Consider the following 14,360-nt stretch of genomic DNA (forward strand, 5'->3'; position numbering starts at 1 on the left):
GTTTTGTTTGTCACAACTGCTTAGAGTTCAGATTTAAAGATACTACCTTTCAAAACTCACTAAGCTTTCAGATTTAAGAAGGCTGTCATGAAGAATAAATGGGATAAGGGTGCCTGGGTGGCTCAGTTGGTTGAGTGTCTGACTTCAGCTCAAGTTATTATCTCATGGTCTGTGAGTTCGAATCCCATGTCAGGCTCTGTGCTGACAGCTCAGAGCCTGGAGCCTGCTTCGGATTCTGTGTCTCCCTCTCTCTCTGCCTCTCCTCTGCTTGCTCACTCTCTCTCTCTCTCTCAAAAATAAACAAACATTAAAAACAATTAGGAATAAATGGGATAAAACAATGTCTGGCATCTAGTAACTGCTCAGTAAAAGGTAGCTATATTATAGGAGTAGATGGGATAGAATAAAGCATTTTTTTTAAAGCACTGCTCCTTAAAATAAACCAAACCACCCCATTAACAGCAAAATTGAGAGTTACTTTTTAAATTTCAGATTATAATTTGTGTGGAAGGAACAGACACATTAAAACCAATGCTTGTTGGGGTGCCTGGGTGGCTCAGTCAGTTAAGCGCCGGACTTCGGCTCAGGTCACGATCTCACAGCTTGTGAGTTGATGAAGCCCTGTGTTGGGCTCTGTTCTGACAGCTCAGAACCTGGAGCCTGCTTTGGATTCTGTGTCTACCACTCTCTCTGCCCCTCCCCCGCTCACACTCTGTATCTCTTTCTCTCAAAAATAAACACTAAAAAAAATTGAAACCAATGTTCGGGAAAATTTTCTTATAAACAGGCAATCCTCTAAACCAGTTTTTAAGAACATCCTGGGTGAGGTGACTCACTGTTGCCTTTGGGTTGCCTATTGTAAAGCCAAGAGCCAAATAAGTGGCCAGTCTCTACAAAGGCCTCAGGGCATATATTCTCTGTATTATCCCCATTCCTGGCTCTATTTTTCCCTTTCTTGCTCTTATCTTCCCTTTGTCCTGTTTTTCATCTCTTATTTTAAATTTCATTTTAACTTATATAAAGTTTTCTGTTCCTTTGGATGTTTTTCTCAAACAAGATGGGTGGCAAACAAACACATCAACATTTGAAAATTACTGGGCTTCTAATTTATACTTTACAAATTTGCTATGTAAAGTGCACCTTTATATATATATCACATATATACATACTTATATTATCATATGATTTAAATAGTTATCAGGAGCGCCTGGGTGGCTCAGTCGATTGGCTGTCCAACTTCAGCTCAGGTCAAGATCTCACAGTTTGTGAGTTCAAGCCCCACATCAGGCTCTGTGCTGACAGCTCGGAGCCTGGAGCCCGCTTCAGATTCTGTCTCCCTCTCTGCCCCTCCCCTCCTCATGCTCTATCTCTCTCTGTCTCAAAAATAAATAAAAAACATAAACAAACAAACAAATAGTTATCGAGTAGTCAATCAGCAAATGTTGCTTGAGCACCTGCTACATGTTTGGCATCATCTCTGCACTGGTTAACAAATCAAATCCCCTTTACATCATGTTTAGTTGTGAGCTCTGGACTGAGATGCAATAATAATCAATTATTCATCATCAATCACTCATCAATTAACGATGAATAAAAAACAAAAACTGGGATTGAAAATTCCACATATGCACATATGCAAAAATGTCTGATGTCTAGCTAAACTTGGAATAAACAGAGACCAACTGGGGCTTTCTGTGTGCAACTTAGAGAGAGAAAAATTACTCATACATGTATAACACACACACACACGATGTCCTACATTCATATTCTGTAAGGTTCTAACCATGGCACATTCTTTGTCTAAACACCCATTTCTTGGGCAAATGCATCTATTTTCATGGATGATGACTCCAAAATCTTTATTTTCAATCCTACCTTGTTCCCCAACCTTCTGCATCTCATCTCCAACTTTCTGTTAGGCACACCTGAATGTCCTATAGACATTTCAAACTCAATGTCCTAAATCGAACCTCATTCCAATCTCCTTTATCCTGGCATTGCCCCTTCCCCCCAACTGTTTTTTTTTTTCATGTGCTACATAAATAACTCATTTATTGTGTCTAATCTCCCCACCACCTCTCACTGGAATGTATGCTCCACCAGGGCAGGGATCTTTGTTCATTTCAGATGTCCCTTCATTCAAGATGTCTAGGTATGCCTCGAATGGTGTCTGGCATTTAGTAGATATCAAATAAATAAACTCCCTCTCCAGTGTTACGAATATCAGCAGCTGAGCCTAGGGAATCATCTTAGATCTTTGCTTCTTTACCTCCAATATAGAACTGCTAATGTTCCTTCCCAGATAGTCTCGTTAACTACCCCTCCCCTCTCAATGCCTAACACTGATGGTCTAGTTCTTTCCCTGGACATCTCTTACCAAAGTGATTTAAAACAGCCACCAGAACTCTTTAAATAAGCATACCACCCTAAATCCAGATATTAAATGCAAAACTGAGCCTGCCATTCTGCTGAAAACATCCAGAGGTTCTGTTTTGCCCAAGGATAAGTTCAGGCCCTGCCTAACAGTCCAAGACCTGGACCCAATCTGCACACTTAGCTTCACCTTCTACTCACATCTCAATTTTCAAAGTAGTTAACACAAAATTGCTTCTGGTGCCCTGTGCAGACAGACTATCCTTATTCCTCCTCACCATGGCCAATTTTAATCTTTCAAGATTCAGTTTGGGGGTCAATTCTTTAAGAAGCCTTCCCTGACCTTCCAGGTTAGCCTAAATGTCATGGCTTTGCATGTTCCCATAGCAACTAACTCAAGGGCTACAAAAAATCTGGGCAAACGTACAATTAACACTAAAGCCTTATGATTATACAAGGAGGAAGGGAGGGTTCATAAAAACCGTAGATACAATCCACTGAACAGATATTTATTTAAGCTCTTAAAATAAGTGAGTAGAAAGAACCAGGTTATCCATTTCCTAACATCTGGTAAAGGAAAGAAATCATCTTTAAAGAGTTTTATGAGAAAACTGTAAGCCAGAACAGTCCTTGGTTTCCTATCTCTGACTCAGCAGTTCTGTTAAGTGACAATGGACTTTGATGTTCTTTAGCTCCCTGTACATGGCTCATGGAGACACTGAGGGCTGTATCGTAGCATGAACTGAAGACATCTAATAAATATATGTTGTTTTCTTGTATTATCATTTCCTTAATTTTATATTTCAAGTTATAAGGGAATACCTATATTTTAATTATTATATAATGCCACCCTGAATAGTGTGTGTCCACTAAATTCAAGTTCTCTATTTTGGGGTGCAACTGTATTGTGCCCATCCCCACCCCCCTGCACCTCCCACTTGCTCACATTGCAGTGACAGGGCTAATGTGGGTATATGACACAGTGAGACAAGTTCCTCTGGACCTGTTCAGTTTAATCATTAATTTTATAAAGCAAAGGAAATTAACTATTAACCAACCATCACATTTCCTTAACAACAGTTACCTCAAAGAATAAAGTATAGGGGTACCTGGGTGGCTCAGTTGGTTGAGCGTCCGACTTTGGCTGAGGTCACAATCTCACAGTCTGTGAGTTCGAGACCCACATCGGGCTCTATGCTGACAGATCCTGGAGCTTGCTTTGGACTCACTCTCTCTCTCTCTCTCTCTCTCTGCCCCTCCCCCACTCATGCTCTCTCAAAAATAAACATTAAAATTTTTTTTTCCAAAGAATAAACTATAAATTTAAAGATTTTCAAATCTACATGCTGTGAACTACATATGTTAAGACTGAAATACATGTTCAGAGGCTTGGTTACCTTAAAATTCTTCCTATTTGAGGAATCTTTTGATTAATCTGCAATTGTACCTCTTAAAGTTATTTTGTTTCAGGAAATAGATTTGTAAGTCTCTTACTTAAAAGGAAATGTCTAAGTATGGAAACTGACATCACATGATTTGGCTGACCTTACCAAGATATGCACTCTTTAGCCTAACAGGTCTGCTTGCAAAAATATAAATCCAGTTGACTTTACATAATAATGAACTCTGTCCTTTCATAGCCTTGTACCTCTTCAGTGATTTGTGGTAGCTGTGTCTTCCAGACACTGCTTGTACACTGGGTATCCAAAAAGGAAATTAGGTTATAAAATAGTGTAGTGAATGTAGTCGCCTCTGTTCACTGAGGGATCACAAAATAAAATACACATGAGATGAAACTAATGGCAATTTACAGTTGGAAAGAGACAGAGTAAAAACTCAGACTAGAATTACAAGTTGCAGATTAGAAGGTCAAAAGCCTGCACCAACTCTTGCGCTGGTTTCATTGCTAATTTCCTGATTTGCAGGGAAGTCACTTAACCTCAACTGCTCTCATGCCACGTGTAAACATTCATGTGTACATTCAAACATTTATTTGGTGGCTACTCTATATCTATAGTCTTGCTCCGTTCTGGAGATAAGACTGTCTCACCCTAAAGACATCTCACAGAGGAGCTGAAGGGCCAGTAGGTTGGTGGCTCTTAATATTTTCTCTCACTATGCAACTTCCAAAGGCAAGACTGCCTGCATGGGTGACAGAGGGTCAATTATGGGGTAAATATCAACAGTCTAGGCTGAGTTGGAACATGTGCGACAGCCTCTCCAGAAAATTCTGGCAGACCCTCTGCCCACTTCTCCCACATGCCCTCTGAGAACTTTGAAAACTCCTAGGCTAGAACAATCTTACAACCTCCAAGGGCGCTCTATGAAGAAAATAATGTATTACAGGAAAAATAAAAACCTAACGAAGAAAAAACAAAAACCTAGAAGTGCCACATTATTGTACCACTTACACGATCTCTCTCTAAAGACATTAACCAGAGAACTGTAGCATTTGATTCCACAGAATAAATCTAATATTTTGATGCCACTTGATGATTTATAAAATCTGCAAAAACATTTTTTTCCATTTTATTTTTCTTAGCATTAGGTAGGGCAATACTACTTTCCCTATTTATTTTTTTTTTTTTTTTAAATTTTTTTTTTCAACGTTTATTTTTATTTTTGGGACAGAGAGAGACAGAGCATGAACAGGGGAGGGGCAGAGAGAGAGGGAGACACAGAATCGGAAACAGGCTCCAGGCTCTGAGCCATCAGCCCAGAGCCTGACGCGGGGCTCGAACTCCCGGACCGTGAGATCGTGACCTGGCTGAAGTCGGACGCTTAACCGACTGCGCCACCCAGGCGCCCCACTACTTTCCCTATTTAGATATAAAGAAATTATATAGGCAAATTAAATAATGACACGTTATAAAATTTTTTTCAATTAAAAAAATTAAATAATGTCTTACTCTCATACCTAGTGAGTGACAGAGCCAGAAATTAAAACTAAATCCTCTGACCCTAAAACCAGTCCAGTTTCCACCAAGGGAGAACCCTACTTAAAAAATATAAATATATAAATGTTTATTCTTTTTCGTTTTAAGATAGAAAGGTCTTGACAAACCTTCAAGGCAAATAAGCAATTCAAATTTAAAAACAAAATGATAAACTTCCATTTGTAACGTACAATAATATGGCTCTTAACTGACATTATTGGAAAATAAGCTGTTCTGGATGAGACTTCTAAGTTTTTTTATATTAAATGTTTAAGATGAAAAAAAATAAACACATATATATGTCCATTAAACAGAACACAAAGAACATAATTTACACATTTTTTAATGTTTTTTTTTAAGTTTACCTATTTTGAGAAAGTGTGTGGATGGGAGGGAAGGAGGGAGGGAGAGAGAGAGAGAGAGAAAGAAAGAAAGAGAATCACAAGCAGGCTCTGCACTGTCAGCGCAGAGCCGGATGTGGGGCTCAATCTGATGAACCATGAGATGACCTGAGCCGAGATCAAGAGTCAGGTGCTTAACCAAGTGAGCCACCCAGGTGTCCCCATAATTTATACTTTTAACAAATGATTTGCAGTCTCCTTACATTGTTACTACTACACTATTATACCAAGCTTTAGAGTGGAGTGCTCTAGGGCATAAAGCCCTAAACCAGTAAACTCAGAGCTCAGACTGTTCCATCTTTCTTCCTGCCTCCACTCTAGTGGATGCTTCCAGTTCTGCGCTTGGTGTGGTTAGCTCTTTTCAGCTTACCTGACTCCCCTTATCCCAGCTCCCTCTATCTACTGCTTCTTGAATTCTCTGCTTTTATAATCTAAGGAAGAGCTTAAGGTTATCAGGGAAAGCCCGATATCTATCTATCTATCTATCTATCTATCTATCTATCTATCTACCTATCTATCTATCTATCTATCTATACACACACACATGCATACACACACGTATATATATACACATGTGTTATATATGTTTATGTGTTATATATATGTATTATATATTTTTATATACACTATAATATAGACCAAATTATGTCTTCTCAATGCTTACATCACACCATTATCACCAAGTAGGCATGAACGAATGACATACAGGGTAGAGTTTCCATGAGCTTGAAAATTATAGAAAATGAAAGAAGTAGACTGAGAGATTCAGAGTTGTGAGATGCTGGGTTGGGTCTAGGTGTGGAGTCCTGAGACTTTAATCCAGGTCCAAGTTTGGTCTAATGATTCTGAATAGACTGATAAACTGGGTCTGATCCCAATTGTCTTCATCTATAAAAGGGGAAGAATAATATATCCATATACCATAATTTTATGAAACTAGTGCTTCAAACTATAACGTATTATAAAAATAATTTATTTTTATTAAATCAAAAAAGTTTTAATACAGAGTCCAATTTCTCACATATTCTCTCTCATACACACATGACAAAACAGTAAAGAAATACAAATACAAAATAGAAACAAGTAAGTCCTCACTCTGATCAAGTTTATTTTCAAAATTTATGGTCTGGTTTCACTCAGGTGAGCTCTAAAATCAAAATTCCCACTTAGTTCTCTAATTCTCCCCTCATACTCCTGAATTTTTATCTTTTTCTCAGCTTCCTCTTTTTCCATAATTTTATCTTCTAATTCACCTATTCTCTCTTTTGCCTCTTCAATCTGTGCTATGGCCACCTCCATTTTATTTTGCACCTCATTTATAGCATTTTTTAGCTCCTCGTGACTATTTCTTAGTCCCTTGATCTCTGTATCAATAGATTCTCTGCTGTCCTCTATGCTTTTTTCAACCCAGCAATTAATTTTATGACTATTATTCTAAATTCTTGTTCCGTTATATTGCTTAAGTCGTTTTTGATCAATTTGTTAGCTGTCACTACTTCCTGGATGGGCAGGTGGGAGGGAGGGGAGGGTGGGTGATGGGTATTGAAGAGGGCACCTGTTGGGATGAGCACTGGATGTTGTATGGAAACCAATTTGACAATAAATTTCATATCAAAAAAATAAAGTCAAATCAAATCAAAATTCCCCCCAAAATAGGGACTATGTTGTATTTTTTTAAATTTTTAATGTTTATTTTATTTTTGAGAGAGAGAGAGAGAGAGAGAGAGAGAGAGACAGAGTGTCAGCAGGGGAAGAGCAGAGAGAGAGAGAGAGACAGAATCCAAAGCAGGCTCCAGGCTCTGAGCTGTCAGCACAGAGCCCAATGCAGGGCTTGAACTCAGGAACCGTGAGATCATGACCTGAGCAGAAGTCGGACGCTTAACCGACTGAGCCACCCAGGTGCCCCGGGACTAAGCTATATTAATAAAAGTTTTAAAAGGTGCTCATCAAGTTTCATTATCTATTATCGATCAAATTTCCAATGGAAGAAAAGGATGTCTAGACATCAAGGTTTTTCCATATTTATTTATACCTCAGTTACAAAAACAATTGTTTCCTCAGCTACTTCCATAGAAACTACTTAAAACAACAAAACTAAGCAAAACCTTTGGGAAAGCCATTTGCTTCAGAAGCAGAGAAGTTCAGGTTCCGAAAACAGCCACAACTTGGGTTCTGATACGAAGGCTGAGCCACAGGCAGGCTACCACAGAGGATACCATTCCAAATCTCTCTACACTGCTTTATTGTTATATATTGCCTGACTTTGTTTACTAATTAGTGAGCCTAAGAGGGGAGTCCTTATATTGGAAGGTACAAAGTGGCATTAGGAAGGTACCAAAGGTAATTTTACCTTATTATCTTATCTTCTACTGAGCCAATCATATAGTTAAGGATAGAAAGAGGGGAGTTGTGGGCGAGGAAAGTCTTAAAAAATAAATTGATCTCAGTACTGCACAAATTTATTTTCCAGAAATCAATCTCCTGGTAACAGAATCCATGGTTTCCTACAGGAAATGCTCTTCCCCACTGTTAGTGTAGGTAGTTTAAGTTGGCTGACTCTAGCCAGAACTAGCCTGTCAGATCACTGCATTCCCAGGTCACTGTAATTGGTTTGGAGGGGAACATGGGAGCCAAGTGCAGTCTTAGAGGAGATTTAACTGGGAGCTTTTCTAAGAACTGCTGGGAACAGAGAACTTCTTTTTAATGAGGTCCTGGTGGCTATCTCATCACCATGAGAGATCCTGGATGAGAACAGAGCCAGAGCAAAGTCAAGCACTGGAGAGAATGCAATGGAGTTCTAACCACCTGGTTTACAACCATGGCTTGTTTGAAGCCAAGCCTACGCCAGGGCTTTACGGTTATGTGAGCCAATGAATTTCCACTGCTGCTTAAGCCTGTTTGTGTTGATTTTCTGTCACCTGTAACCAAGAACCCATATTCTGAGAAAGAAATACAGAACTCCTATTACCAATTCAATGCTGAGTTTCGGGACTATTAAATAATTAATAGTGTAAATAATGTAAAATCATGTAGTATTAATTAAATAACACGAAACCAATCCTAGAAGCACAGAAATAATGAGTTGGTCAGCTTTTCCATCCAGAACTGAGGACGCCAGCTTCCTGTGGTCACCAGCAAAACAAAGATGAAACATTCAAGTGCTTTAAGTCTCTGAAGCAGTAGTTCATCCCCCAGAAAACTGCCTGAGAAATAAACCTACAGGAGTCTTAGTGTTGGGGTCCTCGGTAAAATAAGCATCAATGATGCAATAATGCTGCTACTAAGAGCAAAACTTCTACACTTCAGCCAATCATATAGTCAATATTACTAAAACCATCTAAGTCTGATGGTAATTAATGGCTTACAAGTGAGGACGGAGGAAGGAGAACACAATCTAAAAGACTACCTCTCCTCAGGAAGTACAATTACTTGGACAGAAGCAAAGCTAGCCTAAATATACCTAGAGAATCTCAGTCAAATGTTTAATTTAGTGTACTGGTTTGGAAACCTTCAGTTAGAACAACGGTAGGACTGAAGCAGGGACCTGGAATCTGAAGCAGCTGTTCAATGCAATTATTCTGTATGGAACACAACTTAACTCACAGACACGATCCTGATATTAAAATTTCAATTTGCCACAAACACATATATTTATACAGAAACACAGAAAAGACGTGACACATTCTATGTGTGCCTAGTAAAAATGCTCTTGCACATCATGCAAATTAAGTTTATGGAGAATTATTTTTCTAAGTCTCACTGAAAAACAAAGACCAATAAAAACAAAAAAGTTCTTTCTGACAGATCTCAATTCCCAATTTCAAATTCTGCCCATTCAACAGCACTCAGTGGAAAATCTCCAGGTGGTTTTTAGAGAAGACATTACTACTATTTATCACTGACAGACTGCCTCAGAAGTATTTTGTATCTATTTCCCTGTAGTGATTTAGAGTTAACTATGCAAGCAAACTATGCAGCAGGAAAGAAAACGTGTAAAAGGAACACCCACATGAACATTTACCTTCCACTGCTCTTTTGAAGAATACTTTGCAGCTGCCACAGGTTACTACCCCATAATGACATCCTGAAGCCTCATCCCCACACACCAAACATATTTTGGAAGGTCTTGAAGATCCAGTAGAAACACTTCGTAAAGTAGAGCTGGGGAAAGAAATCAAGATTTAAATAAATACGCTACAATAGCAAATTTGATATGCTGTACAGCTTAGCTCAAACTTTGTCAATACTCGCAGTTTCATAAATGAATTCAGTATTTACTGGTCACAGATGTGACCTAGAAAATGAAGGTAAAACCCTATCAGTGGAGTAATGCTATCCAGAATTCTATGCAGCAAAGCCTTTTCTCAATACCAAGAAACAATAATCACATAAATACTCCCCCCGGCCCCGCTATTTTTGAGAAAGTTGACCAAAAAAATTATTTGCATTCTAGGTGGGCAGGGAGGAGGAGAATCTTGAGCTGAGTCATTATGGAAGTATTTTTGGCATCAAAGAGCTATTACAATACTTCTTTACTCTCTTTACCCAGACTCACATTATATATCTCAATTATGCCAGATAAAAAACTCTCCCATTTCCAAAACAATCCACTAATCAAAATGTAAAAATTCTTGCCTTGACTGCCAGCAATTCTATCCCTCCAAGCTTCTGCATTTTTCCGTGTTACCTTATATAGGTATGTTCAAATCACTTCATTTTGCTTACTAAAAGGACACAGTCAATACTCAAAAAACAAAAGCCATATGTGGTGAATATCTCAGGTATCTTTCTGGTAAGAAAATGAAGGGCATCAGTTTTTAGGGGAAAATTTAGCCCTTTAAACAAAAATCTGTATGAATACTTAAAAAATGTTTTTATTGCTTATTTATTTTTGAAAGAGAGACAGAGTGCGAAGAGGGGAGGGACAGAGAGACAGGGAGACACAGAATCCAAAGCAGGCTCCAGGCTCTGAGCTGTCAGCCCTACGCGGGTTCAAACTCACGAACCGTGAGATCATCACCTGAGTTGAAGTCGGACGGACATTTAACTGACTGAGCCACCCAGGTGCCCCTCTATGAATACTTTTAAAGGGGAATCTTCTCATATATACTGTGACACATTCTATATTACTGTGCTAATTTAAACAAGAATGTTTTACATTCTAATAAGGCATCATAGTTCAGTGACAGACGTATTCTGAACAGGCAAAGAAGGTGACATTATTCATTTGTAGTCCACATGTATTTGTTGAATATGTACCCACAGGCCCTGTGCAAGGTACTGAGGAAATAAATACCCAAACCCAGTCTCTGTCCTCCAGTGAGTGGGGACCTGAACAATTATGGTAAGTGCTATGGTGCGGGGTAGTATGGCGGCACATACTGGGAAGGGTGGGACTATGCCAGTAGCGAAGCACTTCCCCAGAGGTGACCACTGAACTGAATCTGGAAGCACAACAGGATGAGAGCTGGACAAAGAAAAGGTGCGGGGGAGGCAGAGGTGCAACGGCTCAGGGAAATGCCAGCTGGACGTGTTCAGAAGACTCTGAATAGAACTGCTGTATGTCACCACCATCGCCTTGCTGTCACGACATCAGTCTCCATGTGAAACAGCAGGAACATGTGGAAAAGACTCAAAGAAAACACATTAAAAGACTAGAATGGTTATGTCACGATGATGCTTTCTCTGTTTTCCAAATTAGCTAAAACGTGATTAATTCTGTCCTGGTAATTTTTTTTTTTTTTTTTAAGACGTTTTCACTACGCTCTCACGAAAAACAGAAGGAACAAAGTATTCAGCTGCTGGAGCACTGCAGCATGACTGACTTTTTAGAAAATGACTTCTTAAATCAAGGACTGCAACAATGTTCTCCAAAGTTGTTTCTCCTTCCGAGAAAAGTGCTCTTTATTATTTTTATTAGTGTCCTTTGACTTCTTTATGGCATTCAAAACATTCCATTTCAGCACCAGTAACTTCTTCAGCATGTCAGAGAAACTCAATCCATGCTCTGTCCGACCCTCTTACCTCTCTTACGCCTCACAGGGAAATATCCCAACTTTGTAAACAATTAGAATGCAACTTACAATCGTCGTTAACTGTGGCTGCTTTTTCACAACTACAAGCGTAGGTAGGACTTCTGTTTCACATTTATGGGAGCCTTGGTCTTGGTCTCCAAACTTAATAATCTCTTAACTTCACTTTTTATAACACTCCTCCTCTTGTCAAACCCATCCTCTCTGTGATCTTGTCTAGTTTCTTAGCTTTAACGTCATGGATATGCCCAGGGCTTCCAAATATTTATCTCCAGCTCAGACACCTCCTGAAATTTCTGACCCATTTATCCACCTGCCTGACATGCCCACTTGAGTGTCTGAGGTACACCTCAAACTTAACATGTCCATAACTTCGCTGATCTCCCTGCCCCAAACCTGCTCCTCCTACAGACAGACTTTGTCATCTCGGTTAATGGCAACTGTTACGGGCTGAGCTGTGTCTTCTCCAAAATTCCCATGTTGAAGTCCTAGTCCCTAGAACCTCCAAGTGTGATCTCTTTTGGGAATAGAGTCATAGAAGATACCTTAGTTAAGATGAGAGCATTCTGGAGTAGGGTGGGCCCCTATTCCAACATGACCCACATCCTTCTTAAAAAGCGGAAATCAGGACACAGACACACACAGAGAATGCCATGTGAAGGTAAAGGCAGTGACACTTTCACGAGCCAGTTAACATCAAAGATTGCCAGAAAACCACCAGAAGCTGGAGACAGGTAAGAAACAGATTCTCCCTGACAGCCTTCAGAAGGAAGCAATCCTGCTGGCACGTTAACCTTGGACTTTGGATCTTCAGGACCGTGAGACAATACATCTTTGTTGTTTAAGCCACTCGGTTTGTGGTACTTTGTTACCATGGCCCTGGCAAACTAAAACAGCAACTTGGACTCATCTCTGACTCTTTACTCTCTCCCTCCACACATCCAATCTGCTAAATTCTATTTACTCTGCCTTCAGAATACATCCAGATTCTACTCACTTCACACACCTCCTCTCGTACCACTAGCTTCAGCTGTCAACACCTCTTCCCAGGGATTTGCAAAAGCCTCCTAGGTGATCTTCCTGTTTTTCCTTGCCACCCCTTCCTTCCTCTGCAGCCAGAATCATCTTTATTCACTCCTTTGCTCAAAACCATCCAGGGGCTTTCCCTCACACTCAAAAGTCAGTTATCCATGTTACCGCAGGGCCAAATCTGGCCTCCCAGACTTCTCTAACCTCTCTTGCTTGCCTACACCACTCAGCAACACTGGCCTCCTCAGTGGCCCCCAAAACCACCAGGTGAGTCCCACCTCAGAACCTTTGCACTTGCTCTCCCCCTCACCTAGATATCTACAGAGTCCCGCCCACCTCCTTCAAGGCTACATCCAAATGTCACCTTCTCAGTCTGGCCTCTCTGACTACACTGCCGAAAATGCCTCTTTCCTTAGGACCCTCTATCCCCTTTCTGCTTTATTTTTCCTCTCGGAACAACACATTACCATCTAAAATGTTGTCCTCTTTACCTCTGTACTCTGTTTATTGTCTTCCTCATACACACAAGAAAGTAAACTCAATAGGAGCCAGGATTTTCTTCTGCTATTTACGATCGTGTGCCCAGTTCCTGGACCATTTAGTACCTGGGGCAGACCAGGACCCCAGTCAGCACTTGAATAAATGACTGATTTTGAATAACTGGCATTGTTGCAACAGACACCATAAAACCCATCCCATCGTCAATTCTGAAGTCCTCCCACAGTCCTTATATGAAGGAATGAGATTTGTTTTTAACTATCTTGAGAGTGAGATGTATGTAGTGGAACCAAATTAAGAAAAGTTGAAGAGAAAGTCTAGCATAAAAAGGATGCACTGTGAAATTCAAATTAAAACATTTCTTTTTCATTATAAAACTAAAGCAAACACGAACCCTTTTCCCCTCTTGTTCACTACCATCTTTCAATGACATTAGAGCAAATCTGCCTGTACACGCCTCTCAGCAGCCCTCTGCCTCCTGGGTTTCTTTAACACTGTACTGAGCCTGTTCTCCCTAACACGCCTCCTCTATTTTTCAGGCTCCTTCTCATTTTCTAGATCATCAATGTAGCTTTTCTTCGGAGCTCGACCCTTGGCCATCTTTTTCCTTATTTCTGTACTTTGTCCCTTAATGATCTCATTCACTCTCCCAGCTCAAACAGCTCTCTTGGTGAATGACTTCCCAAATCTTCCCATCCGGCTCCAACCACTCCCCCCATGTCCAACGGCCTGTTTTCACTTCCTTTATAGAACATCTCTGCCTCTGTGTTCCATGCACTTCTGGAAGGGTACTGCCATCTGTGAACCTCCCAGGTTCAAACCCTGGACTCCTTCCTAACTGGCAAATCTAACAGTTACCAGGTCTGCCGTTCGGCCTCACCGGCTACTGTGAACAGGGATTCAGGTCCCTGTCACTCACTTTCTCAGGCATCCTCCCTGTCACCAGCCTCTCTTCCCAATTCCTTCCACACTGGCTGACAAATGACTTTTCCTATTTAAGAGCTTGACTGCATTACTTCCATCGTCCCACCAACACCACCATGAATGATGACCTCGGTAGGACAGCTCAGTCTTCCCCCCTCTCAACCGTC

General features: G+C 40.2%; 1 protein-coding gene across 1 annotated transcript in view; it reads right to left on the reverse strand.

Annotated features, from left to right (window-relative positions):
• Positions 1–14,360, reverse strand: part of NR3C2 (nuclear receptor subfamily 3 group C member 2) — a 350,537-nt gene that overhangs the window by 170,268 nt on the left and 165,909 nt on the right. The window contains exon 2 of the mRNA XM_047091747.1: positions 9,732–9,871. Coding sequence (XP_046947703.1) covers positions 9,732–9,871 — 140 coding nt within the window. The remainder of the gene's footprint in view (positions 1–9,731; positions 9,872–14,360) is intronic.

Source organism: Lynx rufus, unplaced genomic scaffold (assembly GCF_022079265.1).
Source record: "Lynx rufus isolate CCGP_SWC_20201006 ecotype Redwood Valley unplaced genomic scaffold, mLynRuf1.p SCAF_3, whole genome shotgun sequence".
Lineage (NCBI taxonomy): Eukaryota > Metazoa > Chordata > Mammalia > Carnivora > Felidae > Lynx > Lynx rufus.